Source organism: Bos javanicus, chromosome 15, assembly GCF_032452875.1.
Source record: "Bos javanicus breed banteng chromosome 15, ARS-OSU_banteng_1.0, whole genome shotgun sequence".
NCBI classification, from domain to species: domain Eukaryota; kingdom Metazoa; phylum Chordata; class Mammalia; order Artiodactyla; family Bovidae; genus Bos; species Bos javanicus.
The window spans coordinates 75,525,115-75,543,330 of NC_083882.1; the positions used below are offsets into that span (position 1 = coordinate 75,525,115).

At 52.7% G+C, this 18,216-nt stretch overlaps 1 protein-coding gene across 9 annotated transcripts in view; it reads left to right on the forward strand.

Annotated features, from left to right (window-relative positions):
• Positions 1–18,216, forward strand: part of PRDM11 (PR/SET domain 11) — a 95,928-nt gene that overhangs the window by 68,575 nt on the left and 9,137 nt on the right. For 6 of the 9 annotated variants that reach the window (XM_061381229.1, XM_061381230.1, XM_061381227.1 and 3 more), the window contains 2 exons: positions 12,637–12,824; positions 16,765–17,391. In XM_061381229.1, the coding sequence (XP_061237213.1) occupies positions 12,637–12,824; positions 16,765–17,391 (815 nt within the window). Of the gene's footprint in view, positions 1–1,406; positions 1,829–4,849; positions 7,094–12,636; positions 12,825–16,764; positions 17,392–18,216 lie in introns of those variants that run through there. The other 3 variants (XM_061381232.1, XM_061381231.1, XM_061381228.1) reach the window with 2 other exon arrangements.

Genomic DNA, 18,216 nt, shown 5'->3' on the forward strand with positions numbered 1-18,216 from the left:
TTGTCACAACTCTGCGGGTGAATGCTGCTGGTTTCTATCGAGCAGAAGCCAAGAATGCTGGTAAATATCCTACATTGTCCAGAATGCCCTCTCTCCTACCAACAAAGAATTTCTGATCCTAAATGCCAGTAGTGGTGAGATTAAGAAGTCCTGAACAGATTCCTTGTGGCAGCCCTTGGAGGTGGCACCGGGGAGACGGGGGTGGGGGCGGGGGACAAGGTTTGCATAGGAGACTCAGCTTCTAATCCAAAGTCTGTCTGAGTGCAAGGCCCAGGCCCTGGCCACTGTCTTGGGTGGGTGACAAAGCCTCCACCTTCTTCTGCTGCCACTGGGGCTGTGGTATTCTGGGTGGGTGGAGTGGGGAGACAAGGGCTGAAGGATCTTTGCGCCCTGTCCCTTGCTGTGGCTTTGGCAGCAGCCAGAGGGAATGAATCAGACTCTGGGTCTCCCATCATACTCTGGGATGCTCTCTTGGGCAGATCTTTGGGACCATGGACATAAGATAAAGGGTTCCCACAGAACCACACTGTGGGAAAGAATGAGTCGCAGAGCCAGAGCAGGTGCCAAGCCAGGGGGTTAAGGGCTGTGCTGTGCCCATGACCGAGGACCCTCTGTGCAGATGGAAGCCAAGGGCCTTCCTGGTCTCCATCAAAGTGGACCCTGTCTCCCTATGGATGCTCAGGGTCTCCTCACGTCCTACCCATGAGCTGCCAAAAAGGAGCTGCTGCCAGCACTGCAGTGGAGTGGTGGTCAGAACAGGGAGGAGCCTGCCCACACCCAAAGGTGGGGACCTGGGAGACTAGGAAGGGGAAGAGACCCACGGGGTTGCAGAACAAGCTTTCTGTGACCACGCCTTAATCGTGGGCGTCACCAGCAAGGCCACACCCCTCGGAAGCCCACTGTAAATAGTCTCCCTGTTGAAAGAATCTTCCTGCAAGCCCCTGGGTTTGCAGGTCTGTGCAACATCTCTGAGTTCAGGCTGTGGCCTCGTCCTAACCCCAGTAAGGATCCTTCATGCCTGTTGAGGGCTTTAAAGCTCTTTACATCAGCGTGCTTGTCCCTCCTCGGTAACAACCCCTGGTTCTAGGACGGGGAGAAGGGGGCCAGGGGAGGCTGCCGAGCTGCCTGCCCTGGCTCCTCGCAGCTAGTCAGAGGCCAGGCGGGACCCGAAACGGAAGGCGTCCGGCTCCGTCCGCGCTCCCGTCGCGCGCGCCGCGGCTCCTGCTGCCCCGCAAGCAGCAGTGCGAGGGCCCTGGTGCCAGGAGCTGGGTGTGGTGGTGGTGAGCGGGCGAGGGCGCCCGGACGCCTCCTGGCTCCTCGGCTGGGGGCCGGCACTTAGGAAGGAGGAGGCCTGCCGCCTTGACGGTCATTTACCCCATTGTGCTTTGTGGGATATTCAACCCAAGGAACGTGGCGCCCCTGGCCGAGCGTAAGAGGAAGCCCAAGTTCTCCAAGGAGGAGCTGGACATTCTGGTCACCGAGGTGACCCACCACGAAGCGGTTCTCTTTGGGAGGGAGACCATGCGGCTGTCCCATGCCGACAGGGACAAGATTTGGGAAGGCATAGCTCGGAAAATCACCTCCGTCAGCCAGGTTCCGCGCTCCGTCAAGGACATTAAACACAGATGGGATGACATGAAACGGAGGACCAAGGACAAGCTGGCCTTCATGCAGCAGTCCCTGTCGGGCCCCGGAGCCGGGGGCCGAGCCCCTGCTATCGTGCTCACTGCCCACGAGAGGGCAATCGAGTCGGCGCTGCTAACGGCCCGGTCCGGGCACGGCTTCCCCAGGGTGGAACTTGACGGCACGGACAGCCCTTCCACCAGCTGTGAGTACCTCCCCCCTGCTCCCCTCCCCGCGCCCCCTGCCCCCCTCCCCGAGCCCCCCTTGCCTGCCTCCCGCTCACTCCTGGCGATGTCCCCCGCACCTGCCTTCTCTCTCTCTCTGCTGTTCCTTTCTGCCTCGCCCAGCCCTTCCATCCTTCCTTCCTCCCTTCTCCCACTTCCGTCCTCTCCCCGCCTCTTTCCCTTCATTCATTCTAGAATATGTCCTGAACATGATGCTGGGAGCTGGGAAGACAGAGTTGATTCTAAAACCTCCCCCAGCCCTGCTCTTGGGAAGTTCCTTAGACTCTTGAGAATAAGAAACCTTTCATTAAACAGTTGCACGAGGAAATGAGTAAAGAAGGATCAGTAGATGAATACAGGAAGTCCTGAGAACAGAGCTGACTTGGTGGGCATACGACCTGTCTTCCCCCAAGGGCTGGGAGCTGGGCTGACTCTCGCCTTCCTCAAACTCAGACTAAGTTTTTGAAGCAAGCACCCGCATTTTCCTGCTGGGTTCAGCCCTGCAGATTAGAGAGCAGCCGGTGGTGGTCTGAGAGCAGGAGTGGACTGGCTGGGAAAGGCCCCCCACCCCCCACCCCAGGGAGAGACAGTTGAATGGAGATGAAGGGTGGGGAAGAGTTAACCCGACGGGTGTGCGTGGGGCGCAGCGCAGGGAAGGGGAGGAGGGCCTCACAGGCAGAACAGCATGTACGAGGCCCCGCATCAGGAAGGCGCTTGGCACGTTCCAGGAACAGAGAGGAGCCAGGGAAGCCCCGTGCAGCAGGAGAAGGGGGAGGGGCGTCGGAGGAAGCCGGCCAAGTCCCGGGCCCCCGAAAGCTCAGGCCTGTCTGTGTGCCTGTTCCCAGGGTCTTTGTTTCTGTGATATTTCCGCGGGGCCTCTGTGGTGCCTTGCTGGCTTCTTTTCTCTGTGTCCTCTGCCTCTTTCTGCCTGCCCCAAGGCTGTCTCTAAAATCCCTCTCTCTGCGCTCTGGTTCCTCTCCCCATGGCCCCCTCCACCTCTTCTTCTCTCTCAGCAAGTATCTTCCTCTTTCCCCCTCTGCTAAGAAGCAGAGGCTCAGGATGAACGCTGATGCCAGGGGCTGGATGGGTGTGGAATTTCGCGGCCTAGACGGGGCGGCTGTCCTTTGGGGCTGTAGTTCTTGGCGCTCACCAGAAGGGGGAGCACTTGAGACCCCCCCCCAACTCACCCCTACTCCTTGCTGGGGCTGCCACCCCCTTTCAGCTCTGCTTCTGCACACATCTGTCCCCACCTGCGGTCCCAGCTGGAGGCCGTCCGGCTTCCCAGTGACCAGCAGGGCAGGAGGGCTCCAAGGATGCCAGCCAGGCCAGCCCAGGGGAAGATGGTTCACAGAGACCCAGCCTTCCCTTCCCAGGCCCCCTACTGCAGGGAACGTGCTAATTTCCTGTCTGGCCTGGGGAGGGCTCCTGACAGGGGGCTACTCAGAGTCAGCTATTAAGAACTAAGGATGAAGGAGGACACCCTCCGGTCTGACCTCCCTGTGGTCCAGATGAAGCTAAGCTTCCTCTGAAACTAAGCTTCAGACACAGAGGTAGTCTCAGGACTAGATTCAGAATAGGGATTCAAACCTGGGTCTGCCAGGTCCCCGAGAATCCCAGCTCCCAAGTTTCAGGACGATGCTACCAAATTATGAGCAAAAGAAGGGGGCTATCTAGGTGAAGTCTGTTTCTTAAATTCTGTCTTGCTCATCCTTCTGTCTCCCCGAGACTGAAGGTAATGAGGTTACCAAATGTGACATGAGCTGGGCAGGGGGCCCAGGACCCTTCCACCGCAGGCGGGACGGGCCCTCCTTTTCCCAGCTGCTGCGGCACTTGGCCAGGGGCTGGGTGGGACGAGGCCCTGAAAGGGAGGGAAACGACGTCACCACAGTACATCCTGGTCCTTCCAGCGCCCTTCTCCCACAAAGTGGGAGTCCACCAAGTGGGGGTCTACAAGGCACTCGGCTCTCTCCCATGCTGGCCCTAAGGAGACGGTAGGACCCTTGGGAGGCACGCAGCCCAAGATCCGGTCACCTTCCCTGGGGTGGTTCTGAATTCAGCCCCCCACCCCGCATACAGGCAGAGAGATGTGCCTGTCTGAAGGGTCAGCCTGTATGTTTTTCGCTCTTGCTGTGGGAATTTGCTCAACACAACCTTGGTCATGAGAGAGCCGCCGAGATCTGAGTGTGCAGGGCTGGGCCCCTCCCTGTGACGGGCCGCATGGAGCGGTCTGTCTGATGCTCCCTGTGGGCCATCGGGTGTTCCTGGGTAGATGGGATGTGTCTGCTCCGGGAGCCCGCCTGGAGGCACCGAGGGAGCAGCAGGGCTGGTCGTCCAGGTAGATGTGCTCCGCCCTGCCTGGGCGTGTCTGTCCCAGCACCGCCATCCCTTGCCTCCTTTCTCCAGTCTTGTCAGCTTCCCCACCATGACCAAAAGTGGCAGATTCCAGCAAGGCCACAAGGTGGCCCCAAGCAACTCAGAAACAGCCGCGTGGGGGCTGGACCTCGGGGGCAGTGGCCAAGAGCATCACAGCACCATTCTGGCAGTGTAGGGCTTTCTTCTGTCCTCTTGTGTAGTCTTCTTAACAGCCCTGCTAGATGGGCAAGAGGTCGGGGAGGTAGGTAGAGCAGTTGTTATCTTTGCTTTGAGAAACTGAGCTGCAGAGAGAGGAAGTGAGCCCGTGGGTTGACATGCCGTCCCTGGGACCGTGGTCGCTCTAGAGTGTCGCTGTGCCTGGGATAGGAAGGGGGCCTGAGGTCTGGGGGGGTTCGTGCTCACCTGTCTCCCTGGGGTGCTTGGCCCAAACACCCTGGGGGCCTAGGGAGCAGATACTTTTCCACGGCTGGATGGGGAGCGAGCAGAGGCCAAACTAGGCAGAGGGGTAGCGGGGTGTGGGGTGGGGGAAGCTGGTAACTTTGCCGGTGGGGGTGTGTGTCCAAGCCCAGAGCTGCCGTCTTTCTCCCGGTTGTAATCATTCGCCCTTCTTTGTTTTTTTATCCCCCAAGATGATGAAGACGAGGAGACCCCCGGGCCCTCGAGGCAGCCACTGCGGGTGCCCCTGCGGCCTTCGCCAGAGGAAGAGGCCTGCCTGGCCAGGCCCACCCTGCTCCGTTCCTCCTCCTCCTCCGACCAGTCCGAGACCGTGGGCCCCAAGCCGGAGGCCCTGCCCCGGCCCTCGCCCCAGGCTGCCTGCAGGACCCCTCGGCCGCACCCCGGCCCGCCCAGCGCGGGCCTGGACTGGCAGCTCCTCCATGCCCACGCCCAGCAGACTGAGGTGTTTCGGCAGTTCTGCCAGGAGCTGGTGGCCGCACACCGGGACCTCGCAAGCAGCATGCAGGCCATCGGCCAGGCTATGGCCGAGCTGAGCGGCCGCGTCAGCCAGGCGTGCCAGACGCTGATGGAGATCCGGGATGGGGTTCAGGCATCTCAGCGGGGGCCTGCTGGGGCCGCCCCCGTGGGCCCCAGCCCCCCAGCCGAGGCTCGCCCAGTGGAGCCCCCAGAGGCGCCCCCGGTACCAGTTCCAGCACGGACTACCAGGTCTCGGAAGAGAAAGCACAATTTCTAAGCCGGCCAGTTGCACTGGGAGGAAGAAAGCTGGAGGAGGGGCATCTGGCCTTGAGACGGGGGTGCAGTCTCTCGTGTCCACCATCGATGACCTTGTAGGGTGCTGGGGGGACTGTCATCTCCTCACTGAATACAGGTTGGCTGCCCTGGGCTCAGCCCGACTCCCTCATCTTTGGCAGGTGCTCAAGATGCAGGAAAAACTGCCTGCTCAATGCTTGCTTGTCCTGGAAGGTCAGCCTCCTCTTGGTCTGCATCCCGCGGCAGCAGGCCTTGCAGGGAAGGGGGCTGCAAGAGCATCTCAATGGAATCCTGCTCTCCATCCTCAGGGCTGCTGTACCAGCCTCCCAGGCCCTGATTCTGCTGCTTTCGGGGGGCTGGGGAGGGGGGCAGCGAGGCCTGCGGAGGGGCCGGCAGAGCTCAGCCCCTCCAGGAGGGGTCTGCCCTCCCCTCCCCCAGGGCTCTGAGCCCCTGCCTTGGCCTTCTGCTTGCCCTCCGTGCGTATGCGCGCGCACGCGCGCGTGTGCTCAGCTGCCGTGCTTGCCTTTTGTGGGGCGGGGAGGAGAGCCAGATGACGTCAGAGGAAAGGGAAGACACGACCTGGTGATCGTAGAGCACTTTACGCTTCTCAGAGCGTGTGAGCTCGGTGGGTCCTCAGGACAGAGCGGGAGAGGCAGCTGAGTTGGGGGTTACGGTCATCATTACCACCATCCTCATCTGCATTTCATAGATGACAAATGAAACAGTATCGTCTATTCGGGAGTGAGGGCAGAACCGGAAGTCGAACCTGTGGATTTTTCCAGCTCCCCTGTCAGAGGCCAAATCTAGACTTGGGACGGGTATTACTCCTTTCCTGCCCCTGCCAAGCCCTCTGGGCTTTGAGTGGGAGGCAACAGCAGCATTTAGGATGTGAGTCCACCCCCGGCCTCCCACCTACCCCTTCCTCCACCCCACCCCCACCCCCCGACCCCCACCCCACCCCCAACCCCGACACTAAGGCTGACAGCCAGTGGCTGGGAAGAAGTAGGGTCCAAATCTCAGGATCTAGAAGGCAACCCCTCCCCTGGCTTCTAAAAGAACCCAGAACCCAGCAGGGCTCCTGTCGCATTCCAGGTTCTAGCATGCCGTGCCTCCGCTTGCTTGGGCTGCCTGTGCATTAGCTACACACATCTCAAAGCTTTGTGTTTGGTTTTGGAGTGTGGGGAAAGAGCCGGGTTCTTCGAGTTAGGGAGGGAGTTGGGGGTGGGGGGTGTGGCAGTTGCAAGCTTAGCTCTGACATGGGTGCAGCTCAGCTCTGTGTCCTCTTTGCTCCCTGGCCTGAGGCTGCCATATATCCCCAGCCGTCCACCCTTCCACACCAGCCTCCTAGAGCCAGGGGGCTGGGAGGATCGCTGTGCCCAGTGCCTGCCATGGCCGTTCCTGGAGTGCTGCTTCTAAACCCAGCCCAAGCTTTGCCCCGTGTTGGGAGAATGGAGGGCAACTGCAGTGTCCTGGGCTCCTTCTCCCATTCTGTGGTTCTTTGGGGGTTCCCGATCCCCAAAAGTGAACACTCCCCTGTCTGACAGCCTGATGGCTTGACTATATTGCCTGGCATTGCCCCACCCTCTGATGCTGGAATCAAAGATTGCCTTCCCAAGTATTTTTGTTAAGATGGCAATAAAAAGAATTGATCTCACACTTGGAACACACTTGGTCTCCAGCATCTTTCTTTGGTGTATATTCTCTTTCTTCGCTTCCTGTGAAAACCTCAAGGCCCCCGAAGCAAGGGTTAGATGACCAAGGGAAAACATGTTGGTGAGAGGGGCTTGAGTGCCCCTGGCATTCTCCAGGTCCCATCAGCTCTCAGACGCCCTGTGTTCAGCACCCTTAAAGGAAAGGAAAGGAATTGATAGGCTGAGGGAGGCAAAGCATCCACATAAGAAATTGTTTTCACTGTGTTTAATTTCTCTGCTCATCAAAAGTGAGATGTTGCTCAATGAATTTTACCTTTTGTCTCCTAAAAGTGTGTTAGGGGTCCTGGGGGGGAAAGCCCCACCATTTCTGGCAGGAAACTCTGGAAGGGTCAGGGGCTGTCCATTTGCTAGGGTACCGCAGAGCCCCCTCTGAGACACTCACTTTTTTTGCTCACCTGCCCATTGATCTGGGTGTCTGACTGGCACAGGTAAAGCCCTTCTCACCCAGCTCTGAGGCTTCTCATGAAGTGACTTCCTCTGGCTCCCCTGGGGAGTTTCTTCAGCAGGAAAGGGACCCCCTGACCTATGCATTGCCCTGGCTTATTTCCAGTCACAGGGAGAGATTCTCCCAGGCAGGAAATGCCCAGGTCCTGACCAAGGATCCATCCACTTTCTGGAAGATTCCAGCCTGTCTTTGATCTCTTGGAATCTAGGTCCTCCTCTACCATTTTTGACCAAAAAGCAGGGTCATGGAAATGAAGACTATCCAATCTCCAGGAGATGCAAAGATGCTGTGAAACCAGGCCTGGGGGTCTTTCCCACCAAGGTCAAGGTGCTAAGTGGTGACTGGCTGGCCTCTCCCTCTGGCCCTGGGGAGAGAAGAGGGCATGTAGGAAGCAGAAGGGACACAGAGATGCAGAGACTTGTCGACTTCAGATGGAAAGGTTTTCTGCTTCTTTTTCTTGGCTTCAGTGGGAATGTGGGGCTAGCAAGTTAAACAGGAAGGAGAAACTGGTGCCAGTGGATGGAAATGAATGAGCAGCCAGTTTCAGCTTTTAGATGGGGACATCGCTCCTAAGAGTCTGAGGCGTCCAGCCGTGCCGAGGGAGGGCTGGCTGGGTGGTGTTCTCTTAAAGTCTAGGTGAGGATCTAGGGGGTGAATGCCTAACCCAAAGACCTTCCCAGCCCAGAATACAGAGCAGAATACAGAGCCCAGCCTCTCCTTAGTCATTCCTTTCCTATCTCTGCCTCGGGGACTGGGCTGCTTCCTTTCCATCATAGACAGAGCCCCTGGGTGGGAGAGTCTGAGCCTGGCCTTCATCTATCCCTGCCGACAAAATAGATGCCCTGTAGATTGTTTTCTCTCTTGAGTTGAAACTGATAGTTCATTTCCTGAGCCAGTTAGAAAATATGGTGCACTTGATAAGACTCAGTGGGTGAGGTCTGAAAAGTGTTGTCTTAGAGCTTATCTAGCCAATACCCAAAGTCAGCAGAGTTGAGAGTAAAAACAATCCATTGTCATCATGAAAGTTTCAGTCCAGAACCACCCCACCACCATCACCACCACCACCACCCACCCCCTTGATTGCTTCAAAGGGTTTGAAAAACCGTCAAATAAGCCCTAGTGTTCACAGATCAGCCTATGCTGTGCATTTTCTATCATCCTTCTGACATACTCTGTGCTTCCAGCCAACGAGGTAGTGACTGGAAACAACAAATAGATTTTCACTCCCTGGAAGCCTTCGGTTCCAGGAAGGGCCCTTGTTCACCTGCAGCCGTGTAATGGAACAGGCGTGCTTCTGCGTACAGGGGTTGTTGAGTGGGGACAGAGGGATTCTAGGCGTGGATCCAGCCGTTTGGGTGTTACCGCAAAATACTTAAAAGTGGGAGACCTGGCTAGAAATAGTTGATGTTGGGACTTAGCTGGCTCCATTTAGCTTTACTTCAAAAATGATTTAACATAAACATCTTTTCATGGGAATGGATTGTTTATGATTCACTGAGAGCTCCCATGTGTATCTTATTTCAAATGCCAACTTTCAGAATCACCAAGTACAACAGGATGCTGAACCAGTTTTGATCTTTGAAGATACTTTGTGATCTATACAAAGTTTTGGAGTCCTCTTCCTAAATATTTTAATAATTTATTTAATTGAAATATAGTTCATTTACAGTGTTGTGTTGATTTCTACTGTACAGCAAAGTCATCCAGTTATACCTACATATGTATGTGTATGTATAGCTATATATATTCTTTTTCATATTCTTTGCCATTATGGTTTATCACAGGATATCGATTATAGTTCCCTGTGCTAAACAGTGGGCTTCCCTAGTGGCTCAGCTGGTAAAGAATCTGCCTGCAATGCAGGAGACCGGGGTTCGATCCCTAGGTTGGGAAGATCCCCTGAAGAAGGGAAAGGCTCAGTAGGACCTCTCTTCCCCTAAGTATTGATTCTTGTTGAGTTCGGAAAGTGTGAAGAGGTAGAAAGGGAAATGGACTTGAATCTTTCTAAACCTGACATCTTCACCAGGTTGCTCTTTGGAATAAATGCCTAATCGTTTCGTGTTCCTCATCTACTTTTTTCTCTTCAAGTTGAATGTCAGAGAAAATAATTCTATCTTTTAGAGCCGGATAGCTATTTAGAAACTGGAAAAAGGAAAGATTGTGTACTTTTCCCCTTGGGCTCTGTGATTCAAGTGATTCTTGTTAGAACAAAACATGAATGAATGGTTTGCCTTCTGGGTCAGGGAGTGGAGAAGTTTGATCTGCCTCAGTTCTGCTCTGTGCTGACCACTAGGCTGATTAATTTTGGATGTCAGATCCCAGGCTTTTGCTAAAATGGGGACTGGGAAAAGAGTTTGCACATTTAGAAGAAATCTCACGTATGAAGAAAAAATAGACTCCTACAGTTGGGGAGTTGAGATTATATGTGAGGGGCGCTATGCCTGGGGTACCACAGATGTGGATTCCCAAAGCCGCTGGCCACCATGACTGTCCCCACTGACAGCCTGTACTGGAATTGGCATTTGTACTGGAATTGGCTTTTTTAGGGGGTGGGGGAGAGGGATTAACAGTAATAATTGCTTATTGAGGAAGACTTGGAAAGTACAGAAAATTATAAAGAAGTAGAACCATCTATAAAGGCTAATCACTGTTAAAACATTGGTGTATTTCAAGTGGTTTACCAGGCTTGTTTTTAAAGCATGATTAGAACCACAATACATCAGTCCTGTTGTTTCCACTTTGCATTATATTGGGACCGTTTTTCCATGTCATAAAAGATTCTTTGAAAAGATTTTTCTGTAGATGAGTAACATTCCAGCATACAAATATACCACGGTTTATTAAATCGTTTCTCTGGTTTTAGACATTTAGATGCTTTTGCACTATTACAAGCAGTGAAACAAGTCAGCATTGTGGTGTGCAGAGTTTGCATTCTTGATTCACATCCTAACATTTTGGATATTTTTTTTCCTTAATTTTACAGAAACTGTGGGAAAATCCACATAACATAAAATTTACCATTTTAAGTGTAAAGTTCAGTGGTATTAAGTACATTCACAGTGTTGGGCAAACAGCACCAGCATCCGTCTCCAGAACCCTTTTCATCTTCCCCAACTGAACTCTGTACCCATCGAACACTAACTCCCTATTGCCCCCTCCCCCAGCCCCTGGCAAACACCATTCTACTTTCTGTCTCTGTGAATTTGACTACTCACAGAAGTGGAATCATATACTATTTGTTGTTTTGTGGCCCGCTTATTTCACTTAGTAGGTGTCTTCAAGAATCGTTCATGTTGTAGCGTGGATCAGAATTTCCTTCCTTTTTATGGCTATTATTCCACTGGGTGTCTATACCGCATCTTGCTTATCCATTCATCCATCAGTGGACACTTGGGTTACTTCCACATTTTGACTGTTGTTGCATAATGCTGCTGTGAACGTGAATGAACAAATACTTGTTGAAGTCCGTGTTGCCAACTTGCTTCCCAAAGGGTTGTGCCAGTTTATTCTCCACCATTAGAATGGGAAACCCTAGTCTTGCCACCTTTACCAGTACAGAGCTGATCACTTAAAAAATTATGTGTGCCAATGATACAATGTGCTACTTTGCGCCTCTTTTCTTATCAGTGATGCTGAATACTTTCATTTATTCATCATCCATTTGGATTTTTTTCTGTGAACTACAGTTTCCCTCAGACTGTTCCAACTACAATTCTCTGGGCTGGGCCAGTCAGAGAGACTTTGATTTGTTCCCTAGCTTTTAAGACAAATCATAGCATAAGGAAAAGAAGGGGTTTTTTGGGGGGGAGGGGAAGATACTTGCTTTACAATGTTGCATTAGTTTGAGCTGTACAGTGAAGTGGATCAGCCATATGTGTACATACATCTCCTCCCTCTTGGACCTCCCTTTTTTGACTGCAAATTTCCTAGGCACTTGGATAGCGCAGAACCCTAAAACGCCAAATAATGTCCTCTTGTCCATTTGATCTGTACATCTTCACCTGCCTGAAAATGTTGCATCACCTCACCTTTTGGAGGTGAGTGAGGTGGCAGGTTGGATATTGGGGATGTCATTTCAGAGAGAATGGGTGAGAGCTGCAAATTCTAAGGGTTCGACAGAACTTTGAGGGTTTTCTGGGCATTGCTAAGTTGGTGCTTTACATGCCCACAAAGGAGCCATGAGTTCTAGCAGGAAAAGCATAGACCTCAGTGCTCTATTTCCCATTTATTAGCAGTGTGACCTTAAGCAAGTGACTTAGCCTCTCTGCGTCTCAGTTTCCTTACCTGAAAATGACTTAGATTAAGTGGTTGCTCACCTTCCCTTGCCCCTTATTTACCTACCTCTCCTGTCTCCCCTGGGCATCCTTTTTTTTTTCTTTTAAGACTTTGATCTTTAGGATTCATTCATTGATCCTGCAGGCACCCTTGTCACATGGTTCCTTCTGCTAGGCTTTGTGACGTACCGGAAACAATTCAAGGGCCTCACCCTTACCACCATCAGAAACCTGCGGGTATCTGGGAGCCCCTGAAGTTAAAAGATAGTGAAGAGGGGGACTCCCTGGCAGTCCAGTGGTTAAAACTTTGCCTTCCAATGCCAGGGGTGCAGGTTTGATTCCCACTTGGGGAGCTAAGTTCCCACATGCCTTGTGGCCAAAAAACACATAAAATAGAGGCAGTTTTGTAACAAATTCAATAAAGACTTAAAAAAAAAAAAGTTAGTGAAAAATAGTTTTCTAGTCACCTGTCTATCTGGGGTTGAATCTTATGTTTACCAGAACCTAGGAGGTGGGCAGGGCAGGTGTCATTTCCAGTTTCGGCAAACAGATTCTTAGAGGTACAGAGGCTTGCTTGAAGTCACACCAGACAGCGAGACTAGGGACTGGCTCCAGCTGGGGAGCCTGTCCTCGAAGGGCAGCTTCCTTGTAGGGTTTGGCAGATGCCCACATGCTCGTGGACGTCCAGCCACCGGCACCTGCCCAGCACTGTGCCTGGTACCAGCAGGCACTCACCAAAGAGTGGCCCGCGCCTTCTCACCTGTCCCCCTCGCCCCCAGGTACGTGGTCATCTCCCGGGAGGAGAGGGAGCAGAACCTGCTGGCCTTCCAGCACAGCGAGCGCATCTACTTCCGGGCCTGCCGGGACATCCGGCCGGGGGAGCGGCTGCGCGTCTGGTACAGCGAGGACTACATGAAGCGCCTGCACAGCATGTCCCAGGAGACCATCCACCGCAACCTGGCCCGAGGTGAGTGTCCACACGTGGGGGTGGGCCACGCCCGCCGCCGAGCCCTAGCGAGGCCAGAAATGCTTCTGTAGGTGCTTCTAGGAAATCCAATGGGAAATACTGTATACGTGGGAGACCCAGAGGAACTCAGGGAAACTGATGGGCTAGATTGGAGCAGCTGCTCTGGGATGGACCAGTGGTACCCCAGCGTGTCCTCCTCCCCCAGACAGGGTCAGGAGCCCTATTACAGATGTTTCAGAGCATGAGGGAGTGAGACGAGTCTCCAGTGCCAATGATATAATCAAAATCGATTCTGTTTCCCCAACTCAGATTGATGGAAGGATGTTGTAAACTGCCGCTGGCTCGATAATAGCAGCAAATAACAGGTGGTACTTACTAAGTACTTCATATGTGCTAGATGTGTTTTCTACAGTGTCCCATGTAATCCTTCCCGTTAGCACCTGCTCTGTGAATGTGTGGTGAGAATTAGATGAATAATATACACGCTAATGGTAGCATGTGGATTATTCTCTCCATCTTACAAGTATAGACCCTGAGCAGCAGATAAATATAGTGACTCACTCATCAGATAAATACAGTGCTCAGCAGAGGCAGAGCCAGGCTCCTAACCCACGTCTGTCTCAGTCCAGGGTCTAAGCTCTAACCTACAGTGTCGTCTGGCCTCCCGGACAAAACCAGTTTCTTCCCTGCTTCCTCCTCATCTCCTTCCTAGCTGTTCTAATGATACGCTATGAAAGAGCAATTTCTCTAAGAAGAAGAAGGTTGGAGAGAGGTGGGAAGGTGAGTTTATGTATGGATCATAGCCTGGTGGGTGGGTGTCCATCCAGGCTCCATTTAAATGAATCATTTGAAAGTGGTTTAAAATATTCGCCAGCTCCTAGCCCCTCGCCTCTTTTGGTCCATCCTCAGCCACGCCAGCACAAATGGGTGAGCCCAGGTCATTTTCCCAACGGGACCTTCCTTGAACTAAAACCACATATCCAAAGACCCAGAGTCCATCTGGCCCTGGGAACCAAACCTACACCCAAGCCTCACTATATCATGTTTCTGACCAACCTACTTATTGTAAATAAAGCTTCATTTGGACTATGAAGAGAAATGATAAAAAAGGAGTGAGAAGGACCCATTGGAATGACGCTATCTTCAAAATCAAAACAGAGCAAAGCAAATTGTGAACACTGAGAACACAGCTGCTACCTGACTTGGTAAAAGGTATCTGGTGATTGGATGGGCAGTGAGAAGAGACCCAATAGATACGCTCATCTCTTGTCTTCTTTGGAGCTGGGTGTTGGGCACATATTTGCCAATTACACTTGGGAAGGCATGTTTCCATGACATGATTGCAATGATTTCCATTTGATCTCCGGAGATGCCATGATGAAAATGTCTGGAACAGATTAGGTGCTCAATAAATCTTTGTTGAATGGATAAAAGAAGAAATGAATGAAGACTGTCAGGAAATTTCCAAAAGAATCTTATAATCAGAAGAAGAGAAAACCAAGCTGTATCTGAGGACACAGGTTCCATCCCTTGGCCAGGATCTTCTTGAATTCTTCTGGATCTGTAATATCTTTTTTCCCCAGTGTCTTCTCCAAAGCACCACAAGCTATATCATCCTCAGAGAGCCCTGAGACCCAAGGAGAATGCTCAGAGAAAGGCTTGAGCTTTCAGGAGTGGTTCAAAGGAGTGTGGCAGACAGACTTGAAATCTGTCTGCCTGGCAGACAGACTTGAAATCTGTCTGCCAAGATGTGTGCAAATACAGGAGGATGGAATGTCGATTCCTGGCCAGGCTGAGAAGTAGGAAATAGGGAGGGAACTGAAGCCTCCATGGGCAGGGTCAGAGCAGAGGGTGGACTTGGCCCTGACGCCCTTGGGAGCAGCCATGGGGCTCAGTGTCCTTTAGATGTGTCCATGTAGCCTGTAGCTTTGGCGGTCTCTGATAGTTAGTGGTGTCTGAGATCTGTGCGCCTGTCCTGCTCTGGAGGGGGGAATCCCCCACGCTCAACCAATTAAGGTCTTACATGGAAGGAGACTTCTTTGTAATTGGAGGTTGGAGCCCTGCTAAAGTCCAGAGCTTGAATTATTAGTCCTTATTAAGTAGGAACTCTAGTTGGTGGCTCAAGTGGTTGGTGGCTCCTGCCAAAGCAGGAGGTGCAAGGGATGCGGGTTCGATCCCAGGTTGGGAAGATCCCCTGGGGAAGGAAATGGCAACCTGCTCCAGTATTCTTGCCTGGGAAATCCCATGGACAGAGGAGACTGGCAGGCTACAAGTTGGACACAAATGAGCAACTGAGCAGCATTAAGTAGGAATATTAGTTGGAGGCCAGAACTGCTTCCTAAAGAGCATAAATTATTCCTTTGTGGTTATCTTTTAAGAACAGGATGCATCTAGACATGTATTCAAAGACTTTATTTATTGGTCTACTTTGGGTCATTGATTTACTTTGTGGTATTTCCCCCATGTTTTGTGGAGGCTTTAGAATCAATTTCATAATGTTTAAAGGTCTTCTTTGACCCACAGATTTTTTTGGGGGGAGCCTTGACCCCAAAGAAATCTCCTGCTCATCCCAGAAAATTCGAATAACCTTGTCCTTGAGCAGGCAGCATCCACACATCTATAGCAATTTGTGCAACTGTATTAGCCATTTTGAAGAATCAGGCTAACATAATGTATTGTTGGGGAGTTCACCAAGGTCTTTGACATCATTTACATGATAGAAAGAAATAGAAGAGGAAACGTCAGAATTGTCAGATAAGGAAACACAGCGGCTGTATTTTGAGCGTGCATTGTGTCCACGCATCCTTCTTTATCATGCTAGAGGCTGTCATCTTGGAGCCCCCCGCAGCTGTCGGTGTCCCTGACTTCCCTTTTCTTCCTGCCTTGGTGATCAGTGAGACGCACAGAGGTTCAGGCCCTGCTTCCTCACATCATCCTATCTTCTGGTTACTGGAAGAATTAGAAAGGACAGTTGCTATAAGATGGACTTTGCCCTAAGGGATAGTCAGGGAGGAGGAAGAAGTGGGACTCAGTGCTTTGTGTACCTTTTACCAACTTGGGCTTCCCTGGTGGTTCAGACAGTAAAGAATCTGCCTGTAATGCAAGAGACACGGGTTTGATCCCTGGATCAGGAAGATCCCTGGAGAAGGAAATGACAACCCACTCCAGTGTTCTTGCCGGGAGAATTCCATGGACAGAGGAGCCTGGCAGGCTACAGTTCATGGGATCCCAAAGAGTCAGATGTGACTGAGCGACTAACACACTGTCAAGTGGAAGTGGCCGTCTTCCAATTGCTAAGACGAGGGGAAGCCTGGAGGCACGAGAGCTCCTTATGCACTTCGCTGAGCTACGTTACCACCCACTCAGCTTATCACGTGGGACGTCATCTTTTAGGATGACAGGATGGCGAGTTCCTTAACTGCCAAATCCCCACGCCTACAGCATTTGCTCAACTTATAAACATACCTGGGTTTGATCTCTGGGTTGGGAAGATCCCCTGGAGAAGGGACCGGCTTACTCACTCCAGTATTCTTGCCTGGAGAATCCCGTGGACTCTATAGTCCGTGGGGTCGCAGAGAGTCAGACATAACTGAGCGACTTTCACTTTCACTTTTTGATACATAAGGCTACATTGAAACTGCCTCTTTAAAAGGAGTTCTCACCACTTTTTGGGGTCCTTTGACTCCAGACCCTGTGATCCATTTCTGTTTCTTTCTATCACGTAAATGATGTCAAAGACCTTGGTGAAGTCCCCACCCATATGTTAGGTTAGCCCGATTCTTCACTGAGTAATCTGCCCCAGTTTTGCCACACCTGCTGCACAAGGCCGGGCCCAGAGGGATGCGTCAAGCGACTTCCTGACAGGAGCACTTTGTTTTCTGTTGGTTTCTCCTCTTCGGGGCTTTTCCCCACTTCCTCACACCCTGGTTTTCCTTCCTAGGAGAGAAGAGGTTGCAGAAGGAGAAGTCTGAGCAGGCTCTGGATAACCCAGAAGACCTGAGGGGTCCCCTTCAGCTCCCTGTGTTGAGACAGGGCAAAAGTCCCTACAAGCGTGGCTTTGACGAGGGGGACGTGCACCCCCAGGCCAAGAAGAAGAAGATTGACCTCATTTTCAAGGATGTGCTAGAGGCCTCACTGGAATCCGCAAAGGTAGAAGCCCACCAGCTCGCACTGAGCACTTCCCTGGTCATCAGGAAGGTCCCCAAGCGCCAGAATGACGCCTACGGTCAGTGTGCAATGACGATGTCGCACGGCATGCAGAATGCCAGTCGGACCCAGGGGGACGGGGACTGGAAGGTGCCCCAAGGGGCTTCCAAGGAGGCAGGCCCCCTGGAGGACGAAGAGGAGGAGCCTTCGTCGTTCAAGGCCGACAGTCCCGCTGAGGCCTCCCTTGCGTCCGACCCTCCCGAGCTGCCCACCACCTCCTTTTGCCCTAACTGTATTCGCCTAAAGAAGAAGGTCCGGGAACTCCAGGCCGAACTAGACATGCTTAAGTCTGGCACGCTTCCTGAGCCCCCCACCTTGCCAGCGCAGGTCCTGGAGCTCCCCGAGTTCTCAGACCCCGCAGGTAAGTTGGTGTGGGTGAAATTGTTGTCCGAGGGAGGAACGTGCGGTGGACAGTGTGGAGGGGGGCCAGGCGCTCCCTGGGGGTGCCCCCCTCAGGGAGAGGCCTGGGAACTCAGAGGTGGGCACCGGTCGCAGTCCACGCCCTCAGCTGCCTCCGACAGGCCGCCCTGCAGCTCCCGTGGGGGCTTCGTGTCTTGCCCTTGTATCCTCCTCGTCAATAAAGGAAATTCCGCTGCAGGAGGGGGTGTGTGCTGTGTTCTTGACCCGTTGCCTTTCTCCGGTGTCTTACCCCAAAGCCCGACTTCTAAACTCAATCTTTCTCTTCTCTCCCAGTCCCAGGCAGGTTGTCCCATGGGGGAGAGCCCCCGGCCTTCCTGATGGGATGCAGGGCAGTGACCTCCCCTTGCCCATTTCTCTTCGCTCCTGGATCTTTTACGGCTGCCCAACCACGAGGAAAGCCTCTCACTACACAGCTGAATTAGAGATTTACACAGCACTTCCTTTTTAACCACACCCCTTAGCTCAGGTGTTGCAGCTCTTCCAAGCCTGTGTCTTAACTGCATTCTGATCCCCAACTCGCTTGGGGCCCCAGCTGCCTTCATTTGAGGGCACCTTAGCGGTGGGACAAACAAGTCCCATGTCCTCATGGTCCCGCTGTGAAACCTGGGATGTGCTCTATTCCTCCACGGGCTCGGCTCTCCTAGTTTTCCTCTTTGGTGGATACAGAACATTAAAGTTCCCTGAGCGCATGCTCGTGGAGGGTGAGGGCAGGCAGCCTGGAGCGTGGTGGTGGCCACTGGGGCTAATCCATAAAGAGGACGAGACG